Source organism: Heterocephalus glaber, unplaced genomic scaffold, assembly GCF_053883595.1.
Source record: "Heterocephalus glaber isolate CG9 unplaced genomic scaffold, H.glaber_assembly_v1.0 deba00001428, whole genome shotgun sequence".
NCBI classification, from domain to species: Eukaryota; Metazoa; Chordata; class Mammalia; order Rodentia; family Bathyergidae; genus Heterocephalus; species Heterocephalus glaber.
This window is the reverse complement of record NW_028258293.1, coordinates 24,072,019-24,084,375: the sequence shown is the minus strand read 5'-3', so window position 1 is coordinate 24,084,375 and position 12,357 is coordinate 24,072,019. Positions and strand designations below refer to the sequence as shown.

At 37.4% G+C, this 12,357-nt stretch overlaps 1 protein-coding gene across 1 annotated transcript; it reads left to right on the top strand.

Moving 5' to 3' along the window:
• Positions 1-218: 218 nt before the first annotated feature.
• Positions 219-1,353, top strand: Or56b4 (olfactory receptor family 56 subfamily B member 4). The gene has a single exon (XM_004863498.2). The coding sequence runs from the start codon at positions 388-390 to the stop codon at positions 1,351-1,353; it is 966 nt and encodes a 321-aa protein (XP_004863555.1). The 5' UTR covers positions 219-387.
• Positions 1,354-12,357: the final 11,004 nt, after the last annotated feature.

Here is a 12,357-nt window from a genome sequence, read left to right as displayed (position 1 = left end):
TGCTCCCTTCCTGAAAATTACCACGAATGGTATCAACACTTCTGCCCTTCTAATTTTGCCTGTTGAATATAAGGTACTTTCTAACATACATGTTTCCTGCTTTGCATCCATGTTCTCTCCATACTAAAAAGTACACCCAGAATTTCAGGAAAATAAAGCTAGAAGATCTCCACTATTATCCTAGTAAAATCTTCATCTTAGAATAGATTTTGGCCCTCTGTCCTTATCTGAGCTTTTTCCAAGTGTCAGGGGGACCAAGAATGACATATTAAAAAGGAACTGTGTTGCGGATGAGCATTATTCACCTACCCTCGGCAGAACTAACCACAACCTTTTCTGTTTCCCCTTCATCCACAGGCAGATGCTGAGAAGGAAACATTCCATGATATGGATATTGCTCAGAATATAATCAATAACTCAGAGTTTCAAGTGTCTGAGTTCATCCTGATGGGACTCCCAGGCATTCACGAGTGGCAGGCCTGGCTCTCCTTGCCCATGGCTCTGCTCTACCTCTTAGCTCTTGGTGCTAATCTCCTGATCTTAATCACCATCTCCAATGAGCCTAACCTACACCAGCCCATGTATCAGTTCCTCAGTATCCTGGCTGTCGTGGACATTGGCCTGTCTACTACCAGCATGCCCAAGATTCTGGCAATCCTGTGGTTTGATGCAAAGGCCATCAGCCTAGCTCAATGCTTTGCTCAAATCTATGCCATCAACGCTTTTATGCTCATGGAGTCAGGCATCTTCCTCTGCATGGCAGTGGACAGATATGTAGCCATATGTTATCCCCTTCAGTATCCTTTCATAGTCACTGAAGCTTTTGTAATCAAAGCTACACTGTCCATGGTGCTAAGGAATGGCCTGTTAACCATCCCGGTGCCTATCCTGGCTGCCCAGAGATACTATTGCTCCAGAAATGAAATTGACCACTGTCTGTGCTCTAACTTGGGGGTGACCAGTCTGGCCTGTGATGACATCATCATTAACAAGCTTTATCAATTAGTGTTGGCCTGGCTTCTGGCTGGGTGTGACATGATTCTGGTCTTTGCTTCCTATGCTTTGATTATTCATTCAGTGCTGAAGCTCAACTCTGCTGAAGCAATATCTAAAGCCCTGAGTACCTGCAGCTCCCACCTTATCCTTATTCTCTTTTTCTACACAGCTATTATTTTAATATCTGTCACTCACCTTGCAGGAAGAAGGATTCCCCTCATCCCTGTTCTCCTCAATATGCTGCATATTATCATCCCTCCATCCCTTAACCCTATGGTATATGCCCTTAGGATGCAGGAACTGAAAGCAGGCATCCAGAGAGTGCTTGGTTTAGGTGAGTATGTGTCCAGGAAGTAAGCCAACTTTAAATGACAGAATATTATATACAATATAGCCAAGAAAGCCTAGGCTTCAGAGCCCCATATTTGTTGGTTAAAATTTCATCTCTCAATTCCTAGGAACATCACTTCAAATTAATTAACCTATTTCATTCAGCACATAGTATGTACAAGGCACTGCTCTAAGCATTTCACAAAGATTAACATTTAACTCCTGTAACAACTCTATGAAGCAAATAGTTATTATATACTTTGCAGATGTGGCAACTGAGCTGCTAAATTAGCTTAAAATCAAATAGGAAGCAAGTGTATAGTGAGAATTGAAACAAGCAGTTAGGTTCCAGAATCTCTTAACTCTCTCTTTCTTTAACCTTACTACTAATTTTAATGTAAATTAAGATGAAAAAGCAAGGCAAAATTATTATTTTTTTATTATTTTTATTTTTTAAAATTTTATTTTATTGGTACATTTTATGTATGCAATATTAATGACATGCATCATTGGAAATTTGCACCTTTACGTAATCTCTCTTGCTTCTTATTTTTACCCCTTCCCCTGCCCTCCCTTCAACCCCTCCCTATTTACGAAGACTTTGTTTCCATTTTTTCTTTTTCTCATATTAATTCCATTCCCTTCTTTCCTTTCCCCTAACCCTCCCACTTACCCTTCCTCTTTGCCCCTTTTCTCCCTATTTCACATTATCCAATATACCTTTTAGTCCTTATTTACACTTTCAGTTTCTCACAGTAGAGAAACTATTTGGTATTTACACGTGTGTGTCCTATTTATTTCACTTAAAAGTATCACCTCAATGTGCATCCACTTAGCTATAAATGTCTCTAATTTCTCACTTTTTATGGCTGAGTAGTACTCCATTTATGAAAAAAATCACATTTTCTTTATCCAGTCTCCAGTTGATAGGCATTTGGGCTGCTTCCAAGTTTTTAGCTATTACAAATTATGCTGCTATGAAAATAGGTGCACATATATCACTGTGGTATATGATTCTTTTAATTCTTTGGGGAAGATACCCAGCAGGGGAATAGATGGATCAAACGGGACTTCCAGTCCTAGTTCTTTAAAGTATCTCCATACTGATTTCCACAGTGCTTGCACCAGTCTACATTGCAACCAACAGTGGAGCAGGGTTTCTCTTTCCCCACAACCCTGCCAGCATTTGTTATTGGTTGATTTCATGATAGCAGCTATTCTTTCTGGGGTGAGGTGGAATCTCAGTGTTGTTTGCATTTGCATCTCTCAAATGACCAGTATTGTCAAACATTTTTTTGTATTTTTTGTATTTATTTGTTGTTTCTACTTCTTTGTCTGAGAAATGTCTGTTCATTTCAGATGCCCATTTTTGGATTGGGTCTTTAAATTTGGGAGGTCTGATTTTTTTAAGTTTTTCATAGATTTGAGATAGTAGACCTTTGTCTGAGGAACAGCAGGTGAGTATTTTTTCCCACATTGTGGGTGGTCTCTTCACACTGCTGGAGGTTTCTCTTGCTGTGCAGAAGCTTTTTAATAAGTAGAGATCCCACTTGTTGATTGTTTGTGCTAGTTCACGGGCAACTGAGGTTTTGTTCATAAAATCTTTTCCTACACTGATGTCTTCAAGAGTTCTACCTAACCTTTGTTCCAGGCGATTCAGCATTTCTGTTTGAATATTTAGATCTTTACTCCATTTAGATTTCAGTTTAGTGCACAGTGACAGATACAGGCCTAGTTTTAATCTTTGGCACTCTGAAACCCAATTTTTCCAGCACCATTTATTAAAGAGGCTATCTTTCCTCCAGTGAGGGTGTTTGGCTCCTTTATCAAAGATGAGATGGCTGAGCGTATCTGGTGTTGTTTCTGCATCTTCTAATCTGTTCCACTGGTCCTTGGGTCTGTTTCTTTGCCAGTACCATGCTGTTTTTATCACAGGAACTTTGTAGTATAGTTTCAAGTTGGGGATTGTAACACCCCCTGCCATGTCTCTGTTACTTAGAATTGCTTTTGCTATTCTGGGTCTCTTCTTGTTCCAAATGAACTTTTGGATTGTTTTCTCAAGGTCTGTGAAGTATGCTGCTGGGATTTCAATTGGGATTGCATTGAAGCTATATATCAGTTTTGGAAGTATGGCCATTTTCACTATGTTGATCCTTCCTACCCAGGAGTAGGGGATGTCTTTCAATTTTCTGATATCATCTTCAATCTCTCTTTTCAGAGTACTATAGTTTTCAGAGAAGAGGTCTTTGATTTCTTTCATTAGGTTGATTCTTAGGTATTTCAGTTTTTAGGATGCTATCGTGAAAGGAATTGTTTGCTCTATCCCTCACTCAGTGAGTCTGTTGTTCATGTAGAGGAAAGCTATTGATTTTTGTGTGTTGACCTTGTATCCAGCTACTCTACTGAATTTGGTTATTAAGTAGAAGGCTTTTGGTGGAGTTTCTGGGATCTTCTATATAGAGTATCATGTCATCTGCAAAAAATGACAATTTGACTTCTTCATTACCTATCTTTATTCCTTTTATTTCTTTCTCTAGTCTAATTGCCATGGCTAATGTTTCCAGAACTATATTGAACAAGAGTGGTGATAGTGGACATCCTTGTCTTGTTCCTGATTTTAGTGTGAAAGATTTCAGTTTTTGACCATTTAGTATGATATTGGCTGTTGGTTTCTCATAGATGGTTTTTATCAGATTGAGGTAGAGACCATCTATTCTAATTTTTTTTAGGGTTTTTATCATAAATGTGTTGGATTTTGTCAAATCCTTTTTCTACATCTATGGAGATAATCATATGTTTTTTGTCCTTGGCTCTTTTGATATAGTGTATTACATTGATTGATTTGCATATGTTGAACCATCCCTGCACCCCTGGGATGAATCCAACTTGGTCAGTATGTATGATCTTCTTGATGATCTTCTGCATTCTGTTTGCCATTATTTTATTAAGGATTTTTGCATTGATGTTCATTAGTGAGATTGGCCTATAGTTCTCTTTTTCGATTGGGTCTTTCTCTGCTTTGGGGATAAGGTGATGCTTGCTTCGAGGAATGAATTTGGGAGTATTGCTTCCCTTTCAATTTCCTTGAAGAGTTTAAAGAGTTCCTTTAAGAGTTGGCAGTAGTTCCTCTCTAAATGTCTTGTAGAATTCAGCAGTGAAGCCATTAGGACCTGGGCTTTTCTTAGTTGGTAAGTTTAAATTACATTTTTAATTTCATTGATTGATATTGGGTTGTTTAGAATTTTTAGGTCTTCTTCATTCAACTTTGGTAATTCATACATATGTAGGAATCTGTCCATTTCTTCTGTGTTTTCCATCTTATTGGTGTATAGGTTCTTGAAATAGGTATTGGTGATCCTCTGGATTTCTGTGGGGTCCATTGTAATTTCACTCTTTTTGTTCCTAATTGCATGGATTTGGGCCTTTTCTTTCCTTTTTCTGATAAGTTTGGCTAAGGGTTTGTCAATTTTGTTGATTGTTTTGAAGAAACAACTCTTGGCTTCATTGATTTTTTTGTATTGTTCTCTTAGTCTCCATTGCATTGATTTCTCCTCTGATCTTTATAATTTCCTCCCTTGTATGAGCTTTGAGTTTGTCCTGCTCTTCTTTTTCTAGAAGCTTGAGGTTTGGCATAGGGTTGTTTAATTGGGCTCACTCTATTTTCCTAATATGTGTATTCACTGCTATGAATTACCCTCATAAGACTGCTTTCATTGTGTCCCATGTATTGACATTGTCATTTAATTGCACGAACTGTCTGATTTCTTCTGTAATTTCCTCTGTGACCCATTGGTTATTCAGAAGTGTGTTGCTCAATATCCATGTGTTTATGAAGCTTTTGCAGTTTCATTTGCTATTGATCTCCAATTTCATCACACTATGGTCTGATAATATACAGGGGATAACTTAAATTCCTTTGCACTTACTTAAACATGTTCTATGAGCGAGTATGTGGTCTATTTTGGAGAAAGACCCATGTGCAGCTGAAAAGAATGTGTATTCTGATTTTTTTGTAAGACATGTGAAAAATAGTGATTTCTTTGAAGTTATCAGTCATATATTAAAGTATATGATACAAGAAAAAAGGGGAAACTATTGATATGAGGAGTAAGGGATACAGTCAACTCTATATCAATTGTTTTAAACACAAAATATGTTCCAATACAATTGATATACTAAGGATCAATTTGAATCTAACTGAATTTCACATTTACCTATGTACAATTTCATCCACTATAAATGCTGATTGAATGCAGTATAAAAAGGTAAAATTATAAGAAATTAAAGATCTGATTTTTATTTGTGATTCTTAAATTGGGAAACATCTCAATGGAATAAATGTTCCAATGAGCTGAGCAGAAGAGATTGTGGCTTTATAGACAGAAAATGTCTAAAGAAAGCAGAAACAGAACTAATAGTACACTGGTTGTTTCAAAGTTCTTTTCCTAAAGAGTTAAACGGAAGGAATTTTCTTATTATCCTGACTCAAGTTGACTGTAATTTATTTTCTGAAAAACTGTCCCATTGTAAAGATCAGTTTGATTTCATGGCACTTAGCACAAGTGACTCCATTCTGATTTCTTCAGTCTTCTGAGGCTTAAGGCAGGAGGCTAGTCCAAAATAAGGGTTTCTCATAGACTTTTTCCAACATAGCAAATTGTTCAAGCTAAAATTGAGCTGCACAGAAATACACTAATGGCACACACACACACACACACACCAAACATCTTAGTTCATTTTATGACACTCTGTCTGATTTCAAATAAAAATCTTCCTCACACTTGAAGAAAAGAAATGGAAAGTTTCCCCAACCTTCATAAATTCATAGTTGGAACAGACTTCCATAACAAAAGACAGATTCACAAGAGAAAAATAAGCAAAGTTATCAACACATATCATTGCTTTCATGCAAGAGAAGAACAACTCTCTCAAAACAGTGGCTTGGAAGTCTATCTTAAATGGTGTTTTAATGCTATTAGGAACAATAAATCTTTGAGAAATGATAAGACAATGGAGAGAGCAGTTCCAGTCTCTCAAAGGGAGAAAATCTGAGGGAAGGTACCTACGTAGGAGAAAGTCCTCTAGTAGATTCCTCTCTGGCACACCTTCTCTGAGCTGATAAGCAAGTGTTATAAAGATAAGTTCATATCAGTCTTTAGGAAGAACAGGAGAGAGCAGGTAAGAAAGAACTTTTTGTCTGTATGAATGTCTGTCCTAACATTTAGGCAAACAGAGAACCCCTTGCCTTAACTATCTTTAGTTCAAATATCTCAATATTTTAAAGAGAAATATTTTGGTTTCCTTTGCACTTCATAATAACTCACAAGCTACAATCCTTCTACCTATTTCCACAAGGAAATTTCATGTATTTTTCAAGACAAAATGCCAATATTTATCGTATTATTTGTGTTTTTCAGCTGTTTAATATATGTCATAGTTTGAACTCATTTTCTATCGTGTTCGTGTTTCCCTGATGAAGCTTTTTCTGTGTTCCATTTTTCTATAAATCCTGTAGTTTTTTGCATGCCATTTTCCATGGTATAATGAATTTTAGGAATATGCATTTTACATTATAACACAACTAACTGTACTTGCTAGAGTGGTTGGGGAAGGAACCATGCTTATACCGAAGGAAGAACACACCTTCTTCCAAAAATTAAACCAGGCAGAGACATTACCCTGCGTACTGGAATTAGGTCTCAGTAGGACTCTTCCCAGAAGCCACCAAGATAAGTTTCCAGATTCCCTAAGGAATTCATCTTGGCTGGAAGTAGTAAGGTGATACTGAAGAAAGCCAGCAGATTTTGTTGATTCTTTTGAAGAACCAACTCTTGGCTTCATTGATTTCTTGTATCATTCTTAGTCTCCATTGCATTGATTTCTCCTCTGATCTTTATAATTTCCTCCCTTGTATGAGCTTTGGGGTTGTCCTGTTCTTCTTTTTCTAGAAGCTTGAGGTTCAGCATCAGGTTGTTTAATTGGGTTTGTTCTGTTTTCCTAATATATGTATTCACTGCTATGAATTTCCCTCATAAGACTGCTTTCATTGTGTCCTATAGATTCCGATATGTGGTATTGTCATTGTCATTTAATTGACAGACCTGTCTGATTTCTTCTTTAATTTCCTCTGTGACCCATTGGTTATTCAGAAGTGTGTTGTTCAATTTCCACGTGCTTATGAAATTTTTTGAGTTTCTTTTGCTATGGATCTCCAATTTCATCGCACTATGGTCTGATAATATACAGGGGATAACTTCAATTCCTTTGCACCTACTTAAACATGTTTTATATGTGAGTATGTGGTCTATTTTGGAGAATGACCCATGTGCAGCTGAGAAGAATGTGTATTCTGATTTTGTGGGGTGGACGACTCTGTAAACATCTGTTAAGTTCATTTGTTCAAGAGTTCGATTGAGTTCTAGTACTTCATTACTTATTTTTGGTCTAGTTGATCTATCTATTTGTGACAGTGGGGTGTTGAGGTCCCCCACTACAATTGTATTAGTGCATATATGGCTTTTCATGTCCGTTAGTATTTGTTTTATATAGTTGGGTGCACTAGTGTTTGGTGCATAGATATTTATGATTGTCATCTCTTCCTCTTGGATTGTTCCCTTTACAAGGATGTAGTGTCCTTCTTCATCTCTCTTAATCAGTGTTGGTTTGAAATCTACTGGATCTGCAAAGAGGGTAGCTACTCCTGCTTTTTTTTGGGTTCCTGTCACATGGAGTATTGTTTTCCACCCTTTAACTTTCAGTCTATGAGTTTCCTTTTGAATTAAGTGTGTTTCTTGTATGCAGCTTATTGTTGGATTTTGCATCTTGACCCATTCTGCCAGTCTATTTCTTTTGATTGGTGAATTGAGACCATTAACATTGATGGTTATAACTGAAATGTATTGACTTGTCATTGCCATGACTTTTTTTTTTGTTGGGTTCTCCCTCTTTCCATTTAATTTCTTGTCATGCCAGATGGGTTCATTCTGCTTTGCTTCCTGGGGTTGTAATCCTCAATGTCTGTTCCTAGGCTATTGTGTAAAATTCTTTGGAGTGCTGGTTTGGTATTCACGAAGTTCCTAAGGTGCTCTTTGTCATGAAAGCATCTTATTTCTCCATTAATTTTGAAAGATAGTTTTGCAGGATACATCAGTCTGGGTTGGAGGCTGTTTTCTTTTAGGGCTTGGAATATGTCACTCCAAGCTCTTCTTGCCTTGATGGTTTGTGTTGAGAAGTCTGCTGTGATTCTGATGGGCTTTCCTTTGTATGTGATTTGTTTCTTTTCTCTGACTGCTTGGAGAACTTTGTTCTTCTGTTGTGTTTCTGGAATCTTAACAATTACATGCCTATGTGTAGATTTTTTTTGATCAAGGCTATTTGGAGTCCTATATGCCTCACTTATCTGTATGTCAAGCTCTTTTCCCCTGCTTGGGAAGTTTTCTGCCATTATTTCTGTGAAGAGATTTTTTATGTCATCTGTACTCTCTCCTGTTTCTTCATTGACTCCAATCAGTCTTATGTTATTCTTCTTTGAATGATCTAGCAGCTGCTGGATTGATTTCTCATATTGCCTTATAATTTTGAAGCAATTTTTCTTTTCCTGGTCACTAATTGCAATCTTATCTTCTATATCTGAAATTCTGTCCTCACATTGGCTCATTCTGCTGTGTAGACTTTCAGTGGAGTTTTTCGTGTCCTGGAAATCTATTTGCATCTGTTTTATGGATTCCATTTGTTTCCTATGTTGGGATTCCATCATGTTCCTGAGCTCCTCTCTACATTTATTAATCATGTCTTGCACTAGGGGCACAATTTCTCCTGTTATCTGAGAAATTATTTCTGATTTCATTTTTTCCAGATCCCCTTTTGTTGCCAGTTCAGTGGGTCCAGGTGGTTGAGTATCAGAGTGTTCCATCTCATTTCCCTTTGGGGTTACTGTAGGTGATCTGGAAGTCTGGTTTTGAGACTTATTTATGTGTTTTCTCATTTTGACTAGGGGGGACAGGGGGTGTGATTTTGGCACCTGCATGGCTTACCTCCTCTGAGCTGGGAGAGGGGGGTTCAAAATGTATAATTGATAATGTGAAATAGGAAGAAAAGGTCTAAAGGAGTAGGGGAAGTGGGGGGTAGGGGAAAGGAAAGAAGGGAAAAGAAAAAATATGAGAGAAGGAAAAAATGGAAACAAAGTTTTCATAAATAGGGAAGAGTGGAAGGGGTAAAGGGAGGGCAGGGGAATGGGGAAAAAAATAAGAACCAAGATACATCATGTAAAGGTACAAGATCCCAATGATGAATATAACTGCATTGTTTACCTAAAATGTACCAATAAACTTAATTTAAAAAAAAGCTTGAATCTATGAAACAAACTGTCAGTACACAGACTAATAAGAGAAGAACAGGGGCCAGGGATTTAGCTCAGTGGTTTTGCCACCTGCTGCGCAAGCACAATAACCTGAGTTTGATCCCCGATACCAAAAAAAAAAGAGAAGAACAAAGTTCTTAATGTCTACAGTGCATATCACATGGGATGAACATCAATAATAGGTAACTCAAAACAATGGCTTAAAACTTTAGCTTATACAAGTTCTTCAACGAACAATAAATTTTGGACAAGTGATATGACAAAAAGCAGTTTTAGGCTTCCAGAAGCAGGAAACCAACCACAGGAAGGTAAATATATAGGGAAACTAGTGGTAGATAAGGACTAGTTGGTAAGGGTTGATTCGTAGATGCTTATGGTGCTGCCATTTGACAAGGGCCTGCAGCTGTATGCAGCGGCTAGAGGAAGTGGGACTCCTTTACAAATTTATGTCCTACCTAGAGGTAAATAAGGAGAGGACAGATAGCTTCTTACACATCTGCTTCTTCTTCTTAAGTATATTTAACTCACCAATTCTTCCTATTTTGGAGAGGCATATTCTGGTCTGCCTCAAGTTATATGAATGAATGCCCTTTAGTGAGAAATTTTTTTAAAAGCTTAAAGCAAGTAATAAGTCAAATTGCTGAACCAGAAGAAAACCTCCCTATTTTGAAGATGTTAATTTTTATAATTTAACATTTAATGTGATCCCAAATTAACTGGAATATTTTAGAATAAGTGAATCTAGCAGTCTAAACACTGAAAACAGCTTTAAAACTAAAATGTAAAACATTAACTGAAAAATAGGTCTGTCATGTAAGTCCATTATAAAACTAGAAATTGTTTTTCACTATAGTCTCTTATTGCAATGTAAGACTCCAAAAAATGGGGGAGAGGGGTCCTAACTTGAAGAGGCATATGAGTACTGTCCTATAGAGAACACTCAGCAGCTTAGAAGTTACCCCAAATAAATCTTATTTAGCCCTTACAAAATCCTATTAATTAAATATGCTTCTGGTTATTTAACAATTCTGAGAATCAGAGCAATTCAGTTTTTGTCTGCATTAGTAAGAAAACAATTTCTAATTTTCAGTTGTTTTGCACAATAAAACACTATGTTGTCCACATAAAAAAGAAAAAGTCAGGTTATTGTTGGTTGAATGACTACCGATGACCCTCCTCCAACTGCGGACTTAAGAATTCTAAATCCTTTCATTTTAAATGCCACTGTCTCCAGTATGTGTCCTCTGGAAGCTACACTAGATATTGAACTACTTCAGTATGGAAGTGACATACATACATTCCTTCTGCCTATATTTCTTTGGCTGTAACTAGTCATGTGGCCCCACCTAGAGGCAAGAGTATGAAAAGAAGTGGCTGGATTCCCAGGAACAGCTTGTCCTATGGAAGGGGCAGAATTGCTCACGTGTTCCTGCATCATTGCATCATGCAGTCCTTCCAAGCAGTCCTGTGCACCCCCTACAGGAATGTGATTGGTAGCTGAGTCCTCTACACTATCTCACCCATCTTTGCGTCTGGATGTAGATAATTCCAAAGTAGGAGAATGACAAGATGGATGTTGAATTGTGGTAGCATCTGGGTAATGAAGAATCTGATAACAGGAACCTGAGGGATGCTGATATGTGTTATACAATCAAAAAATGGTACAACTGTGTCCTGTGAGGACAGACAACCTGTCTTCTCAACTTGTAGCCCTAGAAGAGATGTTGGAGAGTAAAATGTCAGTGATCTGTTGGCTACATTTGGTGAGGTAAACAAACATAAATAATTGGGAAAAAAATGGATATCTGGCAACTTTGCAGGTAAAAATGAGGATGGTGAATGTATTACTTCCCTATTGCTACTGTAACGCATTGCCATAAACTTAGTGGTCAGATTAAAAGTAGGATCTTCCTTCCTACTAAACCAGTATAGTTCCAAGTTATCCTCCAGTAAGCTCAGAGAGATGCACACAAAAGTAAGAAGGGGGAACACAGAGAAAACTTGAAGATTGTGTCTTAAAAGATTTGGAAATATGTTTATTGACATATAAGTGGAATCAAATAGATAAGAAGCCCATAATAAACAGATATTGCCAGAGAAACTGAGAGTTCACCTAAGAAAGCTTTTGACTACTGTAGTCAAGAGTTAACTCTTAGTCCCCAACCTTTCACCACCAGGAAGTAGACTGAGAAGTCTGTGCTGTCCATAAAAAAGGTATATTCTCATTTTAAATGTGATCTAGCCAAAAAAGAAAAAGTGAAGTATACAAAGATTAGCCATCATGGGCCACAAAGAAGAATAGACAAGAATGTTTCTGCTACAGAATCTAATCAAGAAACTTCTCTCAAAACTATGGTATAGACCCTTCCTCCCTCATTCCATTTCCTGTTGTTATAATAGAATGCCACAAAGGGAGTCAATTATAAACAATAGAGGTTTATTTGGCTCACAGTTCTGGAAGCTGAAAGTCCAAAACTGAGAGGCCACATCTGGTGAGTACCTTCTTGCTACATCTTGCTAAGTCATAACGTGGTAGTGGAAAGCATCATGGACAGAGTATTTCTGAAGAGGAGAGAGGAAGGAAGGGAGGGAGAAAGAGAGACAGCAAGAACTAAAATCCCCCCTTCATAACTAACTCACCATAAGTAGCCCACCCCACAATAAGGGTTGTA